Source organism: Amphibalanus amphitrite, unplaced genomic scaffold (genome assembly GCF_019059575.1).
Source record: "Amphibalanus amphitrite isolate SeventyFive unplaced genomic scaffold, NRLGWU_Aamphi_draft 000093F_arrow, whole genome shotgun sequence".
NCBI lineage: Eukaryota > Metazoa > Arthropoda > Thecostraca > Balanomorpha > Balanidae > Amphibalanus > Amphibalanus amphitrite.
Window position 1 is genome coordinate 344,582 of NW_024881589.1, and position 21,264 is coordinate 365,845.

Sequence of the window (21,264 nt, forward strand, 5' to 3'; positions counted from 1 at the left end):
GATATTTCAAAAGGTTTGTCACTATTTCTGTGAAACTTAATTGCGCTACCTTTTCAGCTAATTGATGAATTGTTGGTGGTATATTTATTATCAGTCCATACCGTGCAAGTACCACAGTTGTATTTTCTAGTAAACGTATCAGGTATGCGATTAAGAACAATGAGCGTGGTTACTTATGGATGATCCGTGCTCATTCGTGCTCGACGTGTCCGAAGGAATTCACTGTGGTGCCAGCGAGGGTCACGTCCAATCAGGCTTTCGGAGAATGGCGATTAGCTCATTAGTCATTCATTCCCACACCCTAGAAACACACTTTGATATGCAACAAAGCCCTTACAAGATTGAACCGATTTTAAACCAGGCTTACTGGAGCTGGATGCAGCTCTATCTAGCACGAAAATACGTATGCTAGAGTTTTAAAAGGCAAGGCAATAATAAAATGTCGTAACAATGTTGCCTTAGAGTTTGTGATCTCATAACACTGTCTTACTCCAATCGGGCTGCTATTAAACCTTGATCGTTTCGCGTCATAGGTAGCCATTTCAATAAAAGATCAAACAACTGCAACTTACACACGGCTGCATATGCAGTTTCACACTTTTCCTGCAAAATGTACGGATTCATAGGCGGCGGAACGATTTGAGACAAGGGGGGGCACCATGGCTCAAGGAGCCAAACCTAGGGTACCCCCAAATCCTGTTTTCTCATCGGATTTAGGCCACTTATTTTTCGTCACAGCCCTGACACGATGATTTTTTTTTTTTTTACTAAACGAAAATTGCAGTTCACCCCCGTATGCAGGGGTGTACCTAATTTTATATCTCTTTGTGGGGGCATATGCACCCACAATCCTGAATTATGCCCCCACAATGATGAAAAAGCACCCACAAGTCTTTTACAAGGCTGCAAGCGTCCTTTCGAGAGCACGGTGCCCTTCGCATGCTCTAACGGCGTCCTCCTAACCGTCTCGCGTTCATGTACCGGGGTTACATGAGCAAGTAAATGCGTATCAGGAACGGATTTTCCTATTCGCTCACCATTGTAGTCCGTTTGTAATGCGTATTAACTCTGCTCATGTAACCCCGAGCATGGATAGCGTTTTTAATCATCACTCGGCGCCCTTCTGGGAGAATGGCGCACTTTTGACAGCACCGCGCCATTCTCATGGTCTAACGGCGCCCTCCTGACCGTCTCGCGTCCTTAGGTCTCTGTTCACCGTGCATCCCTCGACTATTCGGCGCCCTTCTGGCCTCTCAGCGCCCCTGAACCACATATAGCGTTTTCAATCACTCGGCACCCTTTTACGAGAATGGCGCCCTTTTCATGATCTCAAGGCGCCCTCGTAACCATCTGGCGCCCCCACGTCCCCACCAACGTAGCACTACTGACTGTGCGGCGCCCTTCTGGCCTCTTAGCGCCCCTAGACCACATAGCGTTTTCAATCACTCGGCGCCCTCCTAAGAGAATGGCGCCCTTTTCATCGTCTCACGGCGCCCTCGTAAGTCGTAACCGTCTGGCGCCTCCACATTTGGTGCCCCTCCTACTGGATGGCGCCTCTCTACATATTTTTTACGTCCTTCCGGTCAGTTTCCACTTTTAAGCGTGTATTTGCTTAGTCAGACACGTCACTTGAAGCGCCATTCGGCTAGCAATGTTATCAAATTCGGTGTTAATTTAGGCTCCCACATAAAGAATATCTATCGCGCCCCAAAACGGCCTGGCGCCGGGCGCCCCTACAGCTGGGCACCCACAATCATTTTAGGAAAATTACACCCCTGCCCGTATGTGTGGTTAACTTTAAGCTGATCCTCAAGTACCTATGTGTTTGTCTCTTCCTTATTGTCGTTTGATAAATTCCATTTATCCTACATGTATAATTCCCAAGAAGCCATCGCAGTACTAATCAGTGGCGAATCCCAGGGTGGAGGTCACATGTGTCATGACTTAGGGCCTGGGGTCACCACATGCCTGCCAGGAGCACCACAGGCCTGACAGCCGACAGGGGCACCACAGGCCCGCCAGGGGTGCCAAAGGCCTAGCAGGGGCACCACGGGCCTGTCAGTGGCACCACAGGCCTGTCAGGAGCACCATCGGCCTAGCAAAAGCACTACAGGTCTTCCAGGGGCACCACAGACCTGCCAGGGGCACCAGAGGCCTGTCAGGGACACTATCGGCTTCGCAGGGGAACCACCGGCTTCTCAAGGGCACCATGGGCCTGTCAAGGGCACCACAAGCCTGTCGTTGGCAATTTAGGATTGTCAGAGGCACCACAAACCTGTCAAGGGCACCTACGTTCTAACAGGGGCACCACAAACCTGCTAAGGCCCAGGGACACCACATGCCTAGCAAGGACACCACAGGCCTGTCAGGGGCACCACGGGCCTGTCAGGGCCCATGGGCACCTAAGTCATGTCAGGGCCCACCGTAGGCTTGTCAGGGGGCAGGGTAGGTAGGTACCACAGTCTTTCCAGGGGCACCAGCGGCTTAGCAGGGGCACCAGTCATCACATGACTAACCAAAAATAAAGCAAAAAAAACTGAAAATAGGGCACCACCAAAATTAAGTGGGCGAAATCCGTTGAGGTTTTAATTTTGGGCATAGGTACTAGGTAGGGGCACCACTTCGATTCATGAACCTCCCCTTTCCCGAATTTCCCGAGTTTTCCCGAATCCGCCCCTGGTACTAATACATCAAATTTAAGGGGGGGGCACCTTGCTATTGGTGCCCCCCTTGCAGAATCCAAGGGGGGGCACGGTGCCCCGGTGCCCCCCCCGTTCCGCCGCCTATGTACGGATTCCGTTTCTGGTATCAGGCGGCTAATCTTTCTTCTCAAATGAGGAATCTTGCCTCAAAATTTTAGCTTCGTGATTTGCTCATTCGTTCCCACAATACGTGATTTTTGCTACTCTTTCTTCCGTCCTTTTACATAAAACGTAACGAAATTTCCATACCACTAATTCAGCTACTCGTCTCCCCTTACGTCGAATCTATCTAGCCCTCCCCTATCTCTAATCCATTATGATCGCTTTGCCAGCAGGATGAGGTGAAACAGCAGGACGCAGCGGATGGACCTCGAATATGAACGTAATGGATTACAGCGTGCAACTCTTGAAATTTGATAGGACAGACGGGAAATTTGAACATTAGGCATCTGAGAAGATTTTCTAGCAACTTTGGAGGAGACATGCAAATCAGACACTTGTGGTGACATTAACCCTCGCACGACCAGGCCATTTCTCATAACACGAACGACCAGGGGGGTGTTGTTACGACCCCCCCCCTGGCGTTTCGAAACGGAAGGTCGTAGAGCTTAGCGGAAAAAAACCAACGGATTGCTCTCAACGAGATCTCGCGATTGGTGGTATATTTTTTGGTCCTAGGTCAACATTTGACCTACTTATGACCGGTCAAAGGTCAAATTTTCGGAAAAATCTAACTTTTTCAGATTTCCGCGCCGATTGCGGCAAAACGGTAAGAGATATCGACTTGAAACCTTCACTAACGTGATCCTTGATCAATTCTCTATCGTTTGGTGTGTATTTCGATGTCATAACTTTAAAAATGATGCGTTGGGAGCATCGGAAGTCTGCAAGGTCATTTGTCCATTGGGTCACGTCAGGCGTGTGACGTCACTGACCTGACCCTGACCCAAAATGAACTACAAGAAACAACCGACGATGCCTGAAATGGATAGCAAATTCGAATTCAGGGCATCAAAATACCCCGAAATGGCATACAAGTGCAAGAAGTCATTACAGGTCAACCGAGGTCAATGACCTTACCTTGACCTTTAGTGACCTTCAAAATGTCAACGGACATTGTGCCAATGTCAAATCAGCCAGTTGTGATTCTATAAAACAATCCATCAGTGCGTCAGGTCAGTCGGCATTTATACCAATGTGAAGCAATCTCCAATTTAGCGTAAATCTGGCCAACAACCTCCGGCCCTTTATGACGTCATAACTCCGTGACCTGACATGACCTTGACAAAAAAATTACCAAAAGTTGCGCAAAGGATGCCCCAAAGGGTACTGAAAATTTGAGCAGGCTATCTGAAACGGTTCGGCGTGTAGCTAAGAAAAACCTCGGGGGGGGGGGGGTTGATACAACCCCCCCCCCCTAGGCGTTCTAGGGTTAATTGTGCTGATAGGATTTTAAAGCAAAGATGATGTATGTTAACATGAAATACTTACGCGTTGCCGACAGCAGCCAGCCGACGATGAGCAGAAGCAGTGAATCACTCAATGCTTTGGCCATTTTTCATAAGCTAATGGATCGGCTTGGTTCCCGTTGTTGAAGGAGGGCCGCCAGTCTAATGTTTGCCTAGTTACCTATATGGTGCAGGCAATCCGGATGGCGTTGTGCTTCTGCTTGCAGTCCTTTTACATGCTAAATAAAGCTGTCTTTTATCGCTTTCCGCCAAATCAATAAAGCTAAAAATGTACGTCAGGCGTCCAATACTCGTTCACTATAATTCATGGATGAAAATAGCCGACAGGAAATAACGTCGACAATATTTACATAGCTAGTACGCTATTTACAGCTAGTTTCAAATAAAACAGGCGTTTTGTTTTATTTCTAAAGAGTCTGCACACTTAAAATCATAACTGGTTCTACGATAGCGTTCTAAAAGCTCACAGGTAACACCTCAGAAGAAACAGCAAGATAAACTTGTGTTGGCTTCTGGTAAGCGAACTGGATGTCCTTGACGTTGTGCTCACCCGAGGTGTGGCCTTCGCGCCTTCAATGCGCAATATCATCTAGATCTTATGGTCTGTCACCTACGTACTCCTCTGATCAAGATGCATCCGCCTCTCACTCAATGTCCCCACACTAGTTCAACCCTTCTCCACTCGAGTTAACGACTTTTGTTTTCACCACCTCACTCTCGACTTGTTTCCTCACTCCCTCACAACCCCGTCCCCTGGATCTCGAGTCCGAGAGTCGTCGACCGCGACGACCCAGCCGCCGGCCGACGACCGACTGACCGTCACCGGAGTCGCCTCCGACGGGTGACCCTCGCTCCGCGTCGGCCTCGACGTTGCGACGGCGCTGCTCGGCGCCCACAGCCGATGGTGGCTTAGCGACTGACTGCAAAAGAGACCCAGTGACGGCCGAAACGGTGGGAAATATTCCGGGAGCGGTCGAACTAAATGATTAATTAGTCAATGACACCATACTAACGAGAGTGTGTTTTCTTGGGAATACCGTCTGGATGTGCAATAACAAAATGCTGAAAAATTGAGGAAACCTCGGGAATGCATAATATTGTACACATCAATTGCGAGCGTACCTATTTGCGCAAGGATGTAAGAAGCGATCTAAGTAGTGATATCTTGATAATGAACTTTGAGCTTAGGCATGTCGATTACTAGAGCGCTTTTTACCGTAACACATCGAAGTAGACTTGAATAGTCATTAATTCTTTTGGACAATTGTATCAAAATGCAGCAACATTTAATGCCTCTTGAAGTGAGCTCGGAAATAGTGCACTGATCGGCTAATCGATTTAGGGCCGGTGATCGACATCCGCGGCTCCATTTGACACGTGACGTGTCACGTGGCCAATCACACTTTGACACATGACCCCCTCACCCCTACAGCCCCCTCCCCCCGCGTTTGAGCGGTGTAGCTCGGTGACAGATGTGCAGTGAGTCTGCTCAGCGTCGTTTCACGAGGAAACGGAGAATACCAGTGCAGTGTTAGCGAGGTGCTGTGGTTTTGGTGTCCGGACTGAGACGTTCAGATAAGAGCGATCATCCAATCATCATACAGAAGGCATCAGCTAACTGCGCAACACGGCGCGACCAGGAGCCATGTACTCGCCGTTTGACGGACCCCGGAGGACCATGTGTGAGTGGCAATCATGACGCAAAACCTTTCAAATGTTACTTTACTTTGAATGGAAAGAAGACATAAAAACTTGGTTTAAAGGCGGACGATGAATGTTTCATCGTTGTGCATGCTTCTGTATGCACTTGTGCCTGGTGTTCAATTTCTTTAGGCTGGTTTACAAAGGAAAATACATATGCTGTGCTGACACCGTTCACGCCTTAACTTAGCGAATAGACTTCGATTGCACCTAAGTCTCGCCCAGTAACACATGCTACCCTCGTTTTCCAGTCTTCATTCTGCTTATGTCTCTCAGGCCTGCATAGCAGCTCTTCTCCTGTTAACCAGCGAATCGTTTGGTCTAAAAGGCCTAAGGTTATTCCCGGCCAATTCACTAAGGTGAGATTATTTCCGTGTGTACCTATTGAAATAAGAGTATCTGCAGTTTAGCAAGGCATTCAGTTCTCCAAGCAATTATGGATGTATTATATTGATGTACTTCTGTAGATGAAAGAAAAATTCGTTCTCTCACTTACCAGGTAGATAAGATTAGATTAAAGTGCCACCCACACCAGTCATGGCGACGCTAAGCGGCTTTACATGGCACCCGAGTACCCGGCCTCGCAAGGCGGTGAACAATCGACAAAGCTTTGCAGCGAAAATAGGGCGAGGCTAGAAGGGAAGCTCAAGACTCAAAGCAATGACAACAGTCGCTTATTCAGTTCATAATTTCCATTTCTAGCCCAGGTTAGCCATATATTCAGTCCTGTCGGCTTCTCACGTCCAGCAGCTACTGCGCACTGCTCATTATGTCCCAATACCTTGGTCGTTATGCTGCTGCAGGTCCCATCATCAGCACCATCACAGCAGCAGCGCCCACCCGGCCTTTCCCGACCAGGACCAAATCGTGCGAGAGAGGGCCGATACCGGTGAGAGGCGCGATTCCGCCATTTTGTGCTTTTACAGTAATCAAATAGTACCCACATAGACCTCACGCAGAACATGCCATTTCACAATGTGTCCAGTGTCCACGCAGGCATTAATTTGCTACAATAGAGCATACCTAATGCTTTGAATACTACTTATTGAATGAAAAATTCGTGGATAATGACGAGCCATGCCAATGTTCATGCCTGGTCGAATGCAGATGTTCATGCCCGGTCGTACGGTACGTGCAATGTATGATAAGCTCCTTGCTAATGCAGATTATTGCATTTAAATTGTCATAAGCAGGTGTCAAGAAACTTTTCACCGGAGATCATAAGGAGAAAGCTGCAACTTGTGAGTAACCATGTTATAATGAAATTTGTCAATTTTTAGCTGTCTTTCAGTAACACATGTCGTTTCTGGGAATTTTTGGACGTCAACATTTCATGGAGTGATCAAACTCAAACATACACACGGAGGCAGCCGTTGGCTCGTTTCTATCTGAGATTTTCTATTTCTCTGGACAATTCTATCATCCCGTTTCTATCTGATGCTGGCTCCTGTCCTTCAGGTGAATACATTGAAGTTGTGGTTCCGGGGGAGGCCAGCAGCCTGGCCGGCACTGTGGCGGTGGTCAACTCAGTGCTACGACACACCAACCAGTCGGTTAGATTCCACCTCGTGGTGCCGCACCAGACCGTCACCATACTCAGGTGGGCCCCGTCACCAATAGTCGGTCAGGTTCCACCTGATGGTGCCGCACCAGACCGTCACCATCCTCAGGTGGGTCCCGTCACTAACACCAATCAGTCGGTCAGGTTCCACCTGGTGGTGCCGCACCAGACCGTCACCATACTCAGGTGGGTCCCGTCACTAACACCAACCAGTCGGTTAGGTTCCACGTGGTGGTGCCGCACCAGACCGTCACCATTCTAAGGTGGGTCCCGTCATGTCTGTCACACCGGACGGTGGACTCCGTCAGCAGTAGAATATAAACACATTTTTCACCCTAAATTCATGCATATCTTTATCCGTGTGTGACACAAACCAAAATCAACAAAATCGATAAGCGTGTTGCTAGCTGCCTTGAAAATTTGCACATAACCGGAGCTTGGACGTGTTTATAATCCATAAGTAAGCTTCATTGTCCCTTTGCAGGCAGTGGCTGGACGGTATACCGGATAGCCGCCTCCACTACCAAATTATCGCGTTTCCTGAACGGCTTCTGAAGCTAGCCAACAACGATGTGGAATCAGCCCAAGTGTTCTTGGCCGGAATTCTACCGACAAATATCACAGGAAGAGTGATATTTATCAGCAATGACGCTATAGTGCAAGGTAGATTCCTGCATGTTGTGTGCCTACTTGCAGTGTCTGGGACGCTCATTTATTTTCCCTTCGTGAATGAGTGTTGTGGAAGACCTTAGAATTGGCTTTTCATGTTTGACCACTAACAGAACACTTAGGTGCCTTGCACGGCTCTAACAACTATGTAGCAACAGCAGTTGCTCCAACAGACGCACCCCGTTTCAGGTGACATTGCCGAGCTGCAGCAGGTCCCGATAGCGGTGCACTCCTTTGGAGCATTCCTGCTGGACAGCCAGTCAGAGACACATGCGGACCTGGCGGATAAGCCGCTGTACAGCCAGCAGGTCAACATGATGAACCGGTGAGTGACATGGTCGGGAGCAGGGAGGGGGTCCTTGGTGCGCTGCGGCAGTTCAGCTAAGAACAAATCGATAATGCTTGTCTTGCCCTTAGGCCCCAGCTGTTCGGTTGCTGTGGTTAATTTTGTGTGTTCTTGGAAGACTGCTATTACTTTTGTAGCTGTATTGTATCTGTATAAATGTCTGCCAGTGCTATTCATTGATTCCAGTACAGTGATTTATAGTCCGAGTGAATAATAATGCAACATTACCTACATAGTGAGAATACTTATGTCACGTTGTTTTTACCTAGCATCACTGAACTTGGAACTTTTACTTTACAACACATCTGCAAATTTTTCTTTTTGGCACCGAAGTATGATGCTTTTATCTTATCCGACCGACATTGTAATGGGCGTAATGTTTAACACCCTGTGAGTTATGCTGTACCGCAAGTCTCCACACGACATAGTTAGACTGACCCGCAAGGCACGACTCTTCCACGAGTGATGCAATGGACGGAAGTCGAAGACAGTGGAGACTTGAAACCGCGAGTTGTTCTACAGGGTCTTTCATAATGAATGTTACTTTTGAACATTTAGTTAGGAGCTCTTAATTTATCACTTCCGCGTGAATTTTATATGCGTATTGTTGCAAATTAATTAGGGTTTTGTTCCAAAAAATAAAAAATTCACAACGCCAATTTTCCTTCACGGAAAAGCAGAGTATGTCGACACCACTAAAACGCATTACGGATTACGGTCGACGGACAAGTCTTCATCCATTGGCTCTCCCCTGGGTCAACACTGAACGGGGTGGCTTACCTCAGGCTGCTCAAAGAATGCTTCTGCCTCAGGTCAGGGACAAGGTTCAAAGAGACGGCCTGTGGTTCCAGCAGGATGGTGCCACAGTGCACACCATGGCAGCTGTTGCGCCAGTGGCTGATCGAGAATTTCGAAGAGCGCGTTATCAGCCGCCTCACCGAGCAACCATGGCCACCACGGAGTCCTGACCTCTCCCCGCTGGACTACTGGCTTTGGGGAGTCGCATTGGCAGATCTGAGACAAAACCCTCCTGCAGCCATCCACTGTGAACCACAGTGGAGAGGTTTACTGGAAGCCTGGACCCAGACGTTGTGAGGCGCGGGGTCGACACCTTCGTCAGAGGGCCGAAACGTGTGCCTTAATTAAGGGCGATACAGTGGAAAATTCCTGAGGAGCATTAAAATGAAAGTTGTGTGTGCAAAAACGCTAATGTGTTTCTGTTTCATGTGATGGTACATATTACATGAGGAACATATATGTCCTGAGAAATAGCTCTTTCAAAAGTAACATTCATTATGAAAGACCCTGTATATAAGACATTCAGCGTGATCAGTTTTTAATTCACAATTTTGTGACCCTAGTCGCCATGGAATCTCCCGGAATTTTAGTGTTTCAGGATTGGTTGCAGTGAGATCCACACAGAAATAAGACCTACGCCGCTTTTTTAAATGTCGCCAAATTCTGCGAGATATAGATCTAACGCATAGTTCTACGTACCTAAGATAGATTGGCGTCATGGATCATCCCAAGATCCGGTTAGATCACATAGTTATTTAACAGCTAGATCTGTGCACGGCAGCGCGTATAATCTGGCTTCTTTCGAGTAACACCATATTGGTGTTATATGTGCATGGTACTGCTGCGCTAAAATCGACTACGTTACGGCAAATTATTTTTACTTGTGCTCATATTTGTCGTGAAATCCGTTTACGGAGACGGAGATCTATGATCGCAACCCACCTCCGTGTTAGTAAGAAGGCATCATATTTACCTAGTCTGCCACCCATTGTGATGGGATAATCAATTTGATGTGCCTAAATTGTTGACTTACAGCTGCATGGGCATGGTAAATGATGTTTGTATACGGCCAGTGGTGTTTGCCTGTCGTTCTTCAATTAGACGTCCGGTTCCAGGTTTGTACACAAACGCCACATAAAGGGCACACGAGTGACGTTCAGCGGCGGAGTATTCGTGGCCAATATGAAGTACTGGAGGCACACACATGCCCACCGATCACTGGTCGCATGGCTTAATATCCACAAAAGGTGAGCTATAAATAGTACGTATGCCAGTTTGCAGCACAGGTGAATGATCGAGAGGCAATCGATCATTTGATTTCTATTGTTTTTGCAATTTTGACCATGTGTTTGCAATAATCCAGAGTATTTGACATCGTAGCACCGACAATCTCAATGCCTGGGCAGCACCTTTACCCACCGTGACGTCACCATTTGTCTCAGGATGTCGATCGTCGGTGCGTCTCCGAGCGCCACCGCCCACCGCGCCGCCATGCTGCTCACTTTCTACGGGCGAGTGTCGGTGCTGCCCCCGAAGTGGCACCTGCGGGGACTCGGTGAGTGCATATAGGACGCGCGGCTTAGGGACCTCTTGTTGAACCTCTGTCTGCCCCCCGGAGTGGCACCTGCAGGAGCTCAGTGAGTGTCAACATGGTCATAAGATAGGAACTTCATGCCCTGCCCCCGGAGTGGCGCCTGCGAGGACTCGGTGAGTGCCTATTTGGGTGCCCGGTGACCTCCTAAACGGACCTCTCGTTGTACCTCTGCCCCCGGAGTGGCACCTGCAGGGACTCGGAGTGCCTATAGGGGTGCCCGGGGACCTCCTAAGGGACCTTTCTTTGGACCTCTGCTGCCCCGGAGTGGCATGCCTGCAGGGAGTCGGTAAATACCTATTAGGATCACCGGGGACTTCCTAAGGGACCTCTCGCTGGACCTCTCTTTGCCCCCGGAGTGGCATCTACTCCGGGGGCAGCGCGGTAAGTGCTTAAGATGTCCCGAAACCTGTTAAAGGACCCAATTAACCTTCCCTGCCCCTGGGATTGTATGAAGGCAGAATTCTACACCAACCCATATCTGACCGAGGCCGCTATAGTTTCTGAACATAACCGCGAGCTCAAACCTGAACAATCAGCAGGGATTTCACGCCGTTTTAAACATACAGGGTAGATAAGAGCTGACACGAAGTGTCGCAATTAACGGTTAACTGTACGTACCTTGTGCGCTGCTTGGTACGGACATGACATTTGTTACGAGTCAACATGACTTGGCATATTCGGTATGATGGCACGTATCCAAAATGCTGGATAGTTCTAGCTCTGGTATTGTATGAATGCTATTTTTTAACTACATAGTTACACGACATCGCGTAAATATGACGTGAAAGATATTTACACTGTCTTCTCGGCTTTTGGGGACACTGATCTATTTTTCTGTCTTTCACAGGAGTTAGTGAGGCGACACCATACTCGGAGAGTTTCGTGCGGAGCCATAAAGTGATCCGCTGGAGCGGCCACCTGAAGCCCTGGATGCCGAACACCCCGTACAGAAACCTGTGGCTGGAGTACGCCGTACCCGACCCGATCAGGAAGCCGTAATACACAGGTGGCGTGCACGCTCGATGCTGTCGGTTAGAGATGTCGCGCTAGTCGCTACTTTGCTACGTCCATCACCTGACCGCTTTTGCAACGAGCTTAGTCCAAGGCATGTCGTAAGTCTTGCATGTGCTTTGTTACATTGCTTAGTCATGGTTACTTCGATTCTAAGTGCAAGTTTCCCATCAAGTGGAGCACCTGGTTCCTGGGTGCCGCTAAATGCACAATTACATAGGCAGAGCTTTTGATGTGAGATGCCTTCCTGGCCTGTTTGTGTTGTGGTACTTTACTATATGTGCCCAATGCCGATACCTATAAGTAATATATTTTAACATATTTCGCGTATTTTTTGTTGTTGTTAACTACATGAGAACAGAGAACGAAATGAATGAAAAGGAACTTCTCTCTCTCTCTCTCTCTCTCTCTCTCTCTCTCTCTCTCTCTCTCTCTCTCTCTCTCTCTCTCTCTCTCTCTCTCTCTCTCTCTCTCTCTCTCTCTCTCTCTCTCTCTCTCTCTCTCTCTCTCTCTCTCTCTCTCTCTCTCTCTCTCCCTCTCTCTCTCCCTCTCTCTCTCTCTCCCTCCGCATCCCCGAGACAGGTACCTACCATGTTTATTACTTCATTTTCTCACCATATAAGCCTCACTTACGTGACTATCTTTCAGCTAGCAAGCCCTCCACCCACCAACCCCATCCCTCCCGTATACCCCTCCCCGTCTCGGTAATAATCACTTTATTGTCACGCCACGCCCTTCCTCCCCCTCTCCCCTCCCAGACAGAGGGATGGGGTGGGACTCTGCGCCGCTCGCGGCAGCGTCTCGGGGTGCGATAATCACAGAGCGGTAATACCGGCACCGGTCGTCCGTACATACAGACCCCCGGCCTAGGGCTGTACCGGTGAGGGCACTAGTGGTAATGGCCTTGGTATCAGCCGGGCTGACTGCGGACTGCCACGCTCGCCCCCCCCCCCCCGCCCCCACGGCGCACGCGTGGCTGTTGTTGCTGAGGGAGGCACTGTTGGGGCCAGCCGATACCTTCCCGTTAAATGAAGTGATTAACGATTTGTGGTTAACGCTTGAGGTTTCTTTCCAGCCACAAGGTCGATCAAAGTTCACGATGCGGGGAGACAAAAGGCAAGGACTCAGTTGAATATAAATTGTTTAATCGTAACTTGTATTACAATTTACTTCTAAACATGGCAATCACTGTCATTCGTTAATTATCTTATTGTGAAACAGATAATTGGTTCTACCATACGCAGAGGGCACTAAGTCATCTCCTGTCCCGGCAGTAGGAAAGAGTGGGGCAAAGTGGCCACCCTAACGCTTCTTACGATGCCGACGCTTGATTTTTAAAGTTGGAAATTTTATTTCTATACCATGCGATCCCTATTAACCCTATTAGTGGCAGGGGGGGTTGTTTTCATCCACCCCTCAGGTTTTTCGGGAATATCTCCGAAACCGCTAAAGCTATGATGCTGAAATTTTCTGACTTTTCCTAAAACTAAACTGGGCACATTCCCTGAAAATTTCAAGTTCATAACTTTACCAGGGGCAGCTCCAGAGCACTGGGAATTGGGGGGTCCTATTCGTGAAGCGAGTCATTTGGGCGAAGATCACGATGCTGATGTATTATAACTGTATGCACCAGTTTTACGATAAGTGAATGATAGGTATCATGTGATAACATATACAAAGTTATTGTGCATCCTCTTCTGACACGTTTTTGCTATAATAGGCGGATCCAGGCGTCCAAAAAGGGGGGTAGGGTGTTTCACATTTTCAAAGTGCCATATTGCGAGTCATATCGATGTTCCCCTCAAATGTCATCTGCTCACAAGTTTCTGTGTAAAATTTCACTTCATTCTGATGATGTTTAGAGGTCGCACATTTCTGCGACTTTTCATCTCTGATTTTGTTTCTGGCCGTAACATGAGTAGTCTTCCTGCGAACTAATTTGGTTGAGAAAGCCAGGCAGTGGCGGCGGTATAGGGGGTGCAAACATATCTTTTTTGCACCCCCAAAATCCACACAAGGGGCCCGTCGCACCATCCAATACATTTTCTCCTGAAAACCAGTGATCGGGAAACGAACGCTGATGTGGAATCATCCGGGGTGTCTATTTATGGTCAGGAGCGCCCCATGCTAGTCGGGGCCTTCACACCGGCTAGAAGTGTCCCGAGTCGCGTTTGGTGCTCCACACGGCATCTGAGGGCCCCCACGACGGCCTCAGAGGACCCTTTTATGACGATCTCTGAGGGCTCCCACCTGAGGGCTTTGTCCCCTGGGGCCCTACAACGGCCACTAAGGGCCCTCGTGACGACCGCTGAGGGTCCGACAGAGACTCCAGGGGCCACGCTGGCCTCTGAGGGCCCCTATGACGGCCTCTGAGGGCCCTTACGATGATCTCTGTGGGCTCTCACGACGAACTCTGTCCCCTGGGGCCCTATAACGACCACTAAGGGCCCTCATGACGACCGCTGAGGGTCCCACAGGATTCCAGGGGCCCCACTGGCCCCTGAGGGTCTCTACGACGGTCTCTGAGGGCCCTCGTAACGGCCCTAGACCCAACTCAAGTCTGAGGGCCCATTTGGCTTCAGGCGGCCCAGCGACGGCCTCTGAGGGCCCCAACACAACCAGGCTGCGGGGGCTATGCTGGCAGCTGAGGGCTCTGCAACGGTCTATTGAGGGCGGCAGGGCCCTAACAACGATGGCCTGCGAGTCGTGGAACTCAACCGGAAGGCGCTGCCCAAGCGCACCAAGGAAGGATGTGCCCCCTTCTCTGTGTAACGAGTTTTGGTGACAAAAGTGTGCGACCCCTAAATATACTTAAATTTGGGTTTCAAGCGTATCAATCGATTCAGTTTTACGGGTAGAGTTGGGGCAAAGTCGATATGGCTGAGTTTTGAACCAACATTATTTTACCATAGTGTAATGAAACACCCTAAAGGGGGGTTATGTTTTACCTCCCAACATAGGTGCCCTGACACCGCCTATGCATGACCAATACAATTGTAGTCGTTCTCTCCTAAGAAAATTGTAACATAACAAGACCATTGCCACCTTTTTTAGAAACAATACTGTAGCGGCGCCGAGGCGCCGAAGATGCGCACGACTCCGGGGTGCAAGCGCCGTCGGTGTCACAATCATGTGCATTTTGCGTTTATTGTGCCATTTAACAGAAAGTTGTTTTTGTTGTTCAGCTAAAATGTGCCAAAAGCTGTTTTTCATCAAGTTTGCATTGTCAATTGTAATTTTAGCTTTATTTCGCTAAAAAGGTTGTCTAAACGATTAACGTAAATATGTCCGTTTTTGGTCGCTACATTGTTAAGCGGTATCTCCACGTCCTGTCTGCGCTGTGATTTGCGATACAGTCGAAATCATTGCATTGCATTGCATTGCCTGACATCGCATTAGAAGAGAATATAAATTGGTATCACGAACAGGCAGCGATGCGTTTAAGACGACGCGAGGAGCGCAGGCGGGAACAGTTTCGACTGTATCACACTGTATCGACAGTGTGACAAGTCGTGTGTCGAAAACTACAGTTTCGACTGTGTCGACAGTTTTGACTGTCGCACACTGAAGTGACAATTTCGACTGGGTCGAACTATCGACTCATTGATGCGACATTTTAGACTATTTGCAAGAAGTTGAAATGACAGTTTCGTCTACGTTGAAATGACTGTCGTTTGTACAGCGCCCGAGACCCGTTCGACTTCATTCGTCTCGGCGCTAGTGGATCGTCGTACCGGCGGCTGTCTGATGTCGGCCTGGAATCGCCGCCGCTGCAGCGTCAAGTCAGGGATTGAAAAACGCTAGTCTCGGCTTGCCGGTACGTTGGCTCTCGTGCAAAAGGCTGAGTGGGGTCAGTGACCCTGTTGAGCTCGATAGGCTTGTGTCTTGTCATGTAATGCGGCTTGTATTGCCGATCGCATTGGTGTTTGAAAGGTACGTTTCGCTTGTATCATACGTACCGTTTGAATCATGAATTTGTCGCGGCTGACAGTGCAATTGTTAAGGGCACAGCTTTTGGCTAGAAATCGTAATGCCAAAGGCACTAAGGCTGTACTTGTAAAAAGGTTAGGGGAAGCTCTTCAAGAGGAAGGCATTGATGTTACCCTATTTGTTGCTCGCCTAATCGGTAACTCTGTGACCGGGGAGGGTCAGAATGATGAACGTCAGGTAGGTCAGTCAGCTGCTTCGGCTACCAGTCCTGTCGTGACCAGTCTCGTCGACGGAGGCTCGAGGCCCAGCCAATCAGATATTGCTATTGACGCTGTAGATCCCGAGGATTGCTGCATTGAGATTTCTGGTGCTGGTGCTCGTTTGCGGGCCTCCGCTGCTGGTCAGAACGCTGTTCGGGACCCGGTAAACCAGCGGGCTGTCTGTCCTGATGAAGATGTGCAGCCAGCTGACAGTGCTTCCCATGATGGTGGGTCCGTCTTGTCTCGGGGAAGTGCAAGATCATCTCTGGCTTCGACGAAGGCCCAGGAGTCAGCTAGACGAGCTGCTCTGAAAGTGAAGATGAAGTTCCTAAAAGAAAGGCAGATGTTGGAGCTTCGTGAGCAGGAACTGAAGATGAAGAAGGAGGAATTGAAGCTGCGTGAAGCCCTTGAAGAATCTGAAGCCTTTGAAGCCGCACTTTCAGAAAGCGGGCCTAACTCGACTGTTTCAACGGCTGTTGGAGGAACCGGTAACAGCACCCAGGAAAGGATTTCGCCCATTTCGAGACCGGCCACTCCCCCTCCGGCACCAGAAGCTAGACGTACCGAGAACGAGGATCATCAGGCGAGCTTGATGAAGAAGTTGCTCACCTCGTGTGTTCTCCCAAAGCCAGACATTCCCGTGTTCTCAGGCGATTTTGCCAGATTCCACCAGTTTTTGAGAGCGTTTGATGGACGAGTCGCTAGCGTGGTCGTCGATGAGGAAGAGAAGCTTCGCTATTTGGAGCAGTTTACGTCTGGAACACCAAGAGACATCGTACGGGGATGCATGTTCATGAAGACCGGTGGCTATGAGGAAGCGAAGAGGCTATTGATGAAGAGGTATGGCAACCCTGACCGGATGGCTGAGTCATTCATCGACCGTCTGGTGCACTGGCCACTTGTGAAGGGTGATGATGTCGCTGGACTCGACAAGCTCGCGGTGGAGATGAGAGCCTGTCACAACGCAGTGGACAGTCTGAAGGGAGCCAGCCATGAGCTGAACCATCCAAAAACAATGAAGAAGATTTTGGAGAAGCTGCCCTTCGCAATTCAAGAGAAATGGCGGAGAGAAGTGGACCGTCTGGCAGAAGGAGAGGGAAGGTCTGCACTGTTCTCTGATCTGGTCAGCTTGATGGAAGTAGAAGCCAGAATCGCTTCAAACGCTGCCTTCGGCCGTCAAGTCTTTCTCAAGAAAGACCTATCAAGAGCCGACAAGTCTCAGGAGACCAAAGTCAAGTGTAATTACGTCAAAACCAAAGACGCTGAAACCGAAAAGAAGATATGTGTATTGTGCAAGCACGAGCACGACTTGTCTGCGTGCCCAGTTTTTGCAGAGAAAACATTGGTGGAAAGAGAGAAGCTTGTTCGTCAGCACGCGCTCTGCTTCGGATGTCTGGAGGCGGGTCACAGGTCCAGATGGTGTAAGTCCCGTCTGACTTGCATGGTGTGCGGGAAGGGCCACCCCTCTGTGCTCCATAGATACCAGACGGCGACGGTCAGCCACGATAGCCCGCCGATGACTCTATTAAGTGACCAGCGGGCTTCGCAGGCAGCAGTAAACGTCCTCTCTTCTAGAAGAGCAGGACATTCGGGTGTAAAGATGCCAATTGTTCCGGTGAAAGTGAAGTACCAAGGTGAGACTACTGTACAGACTTACGCCCTTCTCGACAGCGGTAGCTCATCAACCTTCTGCAGTCAGTTGTTGTTGGACAAGCTGGGGGTGCCCACCTCGGCGAAGACCAAACTCTCCGTCATCACCATGGCCAGGGACCCGCTCAAAGTCTGGACGGCTCCCGTTGAGGGCTTATCGATATGTGGCATCGACGAAAGTGACCCCGTTGACTTACCTGAAGTGTTCTCGTTGGGAAGCATCCCAGCTAGCCGGGAGGAGGTCTGTAGAGTTGACGATCTCTCTGACTGGCCACGCCTGCAGGAAGTCGTCCCGCCTGACATAGACGCTGAAGTAGGACTCTTGATTGGCGTAAACGTCCCGGCTGCTCTGGAGCCTGTCGACTTCATCAAGAGTCGTGACGGCGGCCCTTTCGCGGTAAAAACCAGGCTTGGATGGGTGGTCCAAGGCCGAGTTCGACACTTGAGACCGACGCAGCCGAAGAGCACCACGAATCGCATCAAAGTGGAGCCCCAGCAGCTTCATCTGGACGGGAGCCTGGCTACTGGAGAACGACACTTGTCTGTTGAAGATCCTCGATGGCGGAGCGATGACACAGTTCAGCCGCCAGAGGTACGCCTGAGGAACGTTCTCCCCTTCGGCGCCAGGTCCTCACCCGGAGTCGCTGACTGTGCTCTGGGGCAGGCTGCGGAAGCCAGTGGTGAAAGAAGTTCGTGGTTGAAGCCAGATAAACCATTGGAGACTGAAGATGCTGTTGTGATCGCTGACAGTGGCCTTCAAAGGATCCAGCGACCACTGGGTCGTGTGATAGAAAGGCGTGCTAGCCAGGACGGACTGGTGAGAAGTGTTAATGTGAAAACGAAAGGAAGGGAGATGTGGCGCCCAGTCACGAAGCTGGTGTCATTGTGCTAGGCGCCAGCTGAGCGAGGACGCTGTGCCAGATGGTCTCTGTGCCAGTTCGATTGAGGCAATCTGCGTTGCGCAAGGTACTTGTTGATTTGGGGAAATGCAAACGTGCGCACTGCCTCTTCATGTTCCCCTTGTGTTCTCGTTTTGTATGTTCGGCCTTGAAGACCGAACGGGGAGGGTGTAGCGGCGCCGAGGCGCCGAAGATGCGCACGACTCCGGGGTGCAAGCGCCGTCGGTGTCACAATCATGTGCATTTTGCGTTTATTGTGCCATTTAACAGAAAGTTGTTTTTGTTGTTCAGCTAAAATGTGCCAAAAGCTGTTTTTCATCAAGTTTGCATTGTCAATTGTAATTTTAGCTTTATTTCGCTAAAAAGGTTGTCTAAACGATTAACGTAAATATGTCCGTTTTTGGCCGCTACCTTGTTAAGCGGTATCTCCACGTCCTGTCTGCGCTGTGATTTGCGATACAGTCGGTAAGGACTTGTTTTTATTTACTAAAATCTTCATGCTGTATCATTGCGTTGACTTGCTCTTGTTTTGTTTCCTCTCGGTTTCTTTTATTTATCTCGGAGTTCATTTGTATCTTGTAACGATTGTCTGGTCTTTTCCAGAAACCATTGCATTGCATTGCCACATCGCATTAGAAGAGAATACAAATTGGTATCACGAACAGGCAGCGATGCGTTTAAGACGACGCGAGGAGCGCAGGCGGGAACAAATACCAACAAAAACCTTATTTACTATACTTTTTGTGTACCCCCAATCTCAATGAACTGTATCCGCCTATGATTTTTGAAAATGCGTATTTTTAGGATCCATGTGAATTCCTGGTCCATTCTCTATCGATCGGCAAAAGTTGCGTTAAGATTGGTTTAGAAACCTGGCCGTGATAAACAGTCTAAAATGTATCTGCAATTTGCCCGTTTTTACCCCCCCCCCCCCCTCTACCCCCCTATAGACATTTTTTAATTTTTATTTTTCAGAAATGTAGATCACGTTGAGCGAAATCGAATGCCGTTTGAATTTTGAAAATCGGCCCGTTAGATCTCGAGATATCAAGGGGGGTCGTTAACCCGCGCCCCGCTGGGCTATTCAGCCATACGCGCCCTGCTGGGGGGCAGATTCTGCCCCCCCCCCCTGTCTAACTTCCGAACCGATGGTCGTAGAAGGACGGGGAAAACGGCAATCGAAAGCTCTCAACAAGGCGGATCTGAAGACCCCAAATTTTTTTGCTTAAGTAGGTCAGAGGTCAGGTCAAGGTCAGGTCAAGGGTACAAAATGCAAGTTTCTACAGTATCGGCCTTGCACCGTAGTTGCCGAAGAATGGACTGAGACTGATTGCCCAAAACGTGTTCTTAGACTACCAAGACAATATTCGTTGCACACAATGTCATTCAAAGGTCAAGGTCAAGGTCAGGTCAGGTCAGGTCAGGTCACCAAAAACAAAATATAGAAAAGGGCATGTGCGACACATGTTTTATGGGTCATTTTACTCATGGAATTCAATAGGCACACTCAATAAGTGATATGGACCACCTTGGGATGAATTTCAGGTCGAGGTCAGGTCAAGGTCAGGTCAAGTGAGGTCAAATTTTGAAGTTGGTTGTTAAGGCCTAAAAAGGTGTCTATCCGATGCAGTTTTTCACGGTGAATCGAATGGTGCTATTTTTGTTTCCGTACGAGGTCTAGAACTTCCAAAAAATCATTTTTCAAAAATTTTGTGTGTCGTGACGTCATAAATTTTTGAATAACTCCCACATTTTTGAACCGATTCTTCTAAAAATTGGTATGTAGGTGCACAAAGACCAGTTCTCTGACATATATTCCGGTTTTTTCGATAAACCCAAAATTTTGGATTTTATAAATATTTTCCCAAAAAAGTCAGTTTTTTGGAAAAATTTTGGCCAAAATCCAAAATTTAAAAAAAACTGAGATAGCCATTTGATAGACAAAGTAGAATCACGTATAACCTTTTTTGTTACGTCTTGATTCCTTTAAAAATGAAGATGTTAGCGGCATTTGAAATTTTGCCGTTTTTGAGGCGAAAATGGCGAACATGACGTCACTAAAACGTCAATTTATCAAAAAATTTCCGACGGATTTCGTTCAAATTTTCAGGGAACGTGTCAAATTGATGTATGATAAGGTACCGAAAGTTTGACGTCGCTGGCGTAACGCGTTTAGAAGTTATTGGCGAAAAACGGGAGGGGGGGCAGATTCTGCCCCCCCAGCGGGGCGCGGGTTAACAGCCCCCCTGCCACTAATAGGGGTAGCCAGGAGCCTGCCACTAATAGGGTTAAATTGCCCTTTATTTGAACTGCGTTTCAATTTCAAAGACGTTCACATATGGGAGATATTGGCAGAGCTTTAAACCTACGCATTTTGGCCACATTTGCCCCATACCCCGTGGCAAAGCGGCCACCAGCGACTTCTAAAGTCTAGATATGAGAAACAGAATAGTTGACTCATGTACGACTTGGGTATTTGATGGTTACAAGGTTTAAACAAGAATAAATGTTAAAGTTGTGATATTCCCACAGGTAAACAAAGAAAGGATATGCATGGAAAAACATTTATTGCATTATTTAGCAGCTTATGTAATCAAAAAGTGGCCGAGATGAATGCATGACGTAAGCATTTCAATATCAATAACGTTTGTTGTCCAGATGGAAACAACTTTGG

At 48.6% G+C, this 21,264-nt stretch overlaps 2 protein-coding genes and 1 long non-coding RNA gene across 3 annotated transcripts; all 3 read left to right on the forward strand.

The window, feature by feature from the left end:
• Positions 1 to 5,720: 5,720 nt before the first annotated feature.
• On the forward strand, positions 5,721 to 6,759 carry LOC122380238. The gene is made up of 3 exons (XR_006256301.1): positions 5,721 to 5,853; positions 6,124 to 6,231; positions 6,676 to 6,759. It is a non-coding gene; the product is annotated as an uncharacterized LOC122380238 (long non-coding RNA).
• A 190-nt stretch (positions 6,760 to 6,949) lies between these two features.
• On the forward strand, positions 6,950 to 12,120 carry LOC122380233 (glycosyltransferase 8 domain-containing protein 1-like). Its single transcript, XM_043363219.1, has 8 exons — positions 6,950 to 6,995; positions 7,066 to 7,113; positions 7,331 to 7,472; positions 7,918 to 8,096; positions 8,292 to 8,427; positions 10,362 to 10,493; positions 10,689 to 10,801; positions 11,688 to 12,120. Exons 1-8 carry the CDS (start codon positions 6,950 to 6,952, stop codon positions 11,837 to 11,839), a joined length of 948 nt encoding a protein of 315 aa, XP_043219154.1. The 3' UTR covers positions 11,840 to 12,120.
• Positions 12,121 to 15,238: 3,118 nt separating this feature from the next.
• LOC122380240 lies at positions 15,239 to 19,258 on the forward strand. The gene is made up of 2 exons (XM_043363225.1): positions 15,239 to 19,055; positions 19,194 to 19,258. Exon 1 carries the CDS (start codon positions 15,821 to 15,823, stop codon positions 18,581 to 18,583), a length of 2,763 nt encoding a protein of 920 aa, XP_043219160.1. The 5' UTR covers positions 15,239 to 15,820; the 3' UTR covers positions 18,584 to 19,055; positions 19,194 to 19,258.
• The last annotated feature ends 2,006 nt before the right edge of the window (positions 19,259 to 21,264 follow it).

What these genes read in the sequence shown, in the direction of transcription:
- LOC122380233 (XM_043363219.1), top strand. Translation starts at nt 6,950, where the DNA reads ATGCCAATGTTCATGCCTGGTCGAATGCAGATGTTCATGCCCGGTC. An exon ending in GCAGATGTTCATGCCCGGTC is followed by an intron (nt 6,996 to 7,065) that starts GTACGGTACGTG and finishes TGTCATAAGCAG; the next exon opens with GTGTCAAGAAACTTTTCACC. An exon ending in CAGGTCAACATGATGAACCG is followed by an intron (nt 8,428 to 10,361) that starts GTGAGTGACATG and finishes GTCCGGTTCCAG; the next exon opens with GTTTGTACACAAACGCCACA.
- LOC122380240 (XM_043363225.1), top strand. Translation starts at nt 15,821, where the DNA reads ATGAATTTGTCGCGGCTGACAGTGCAATTGTTAAGGGCACAGCTTTTG.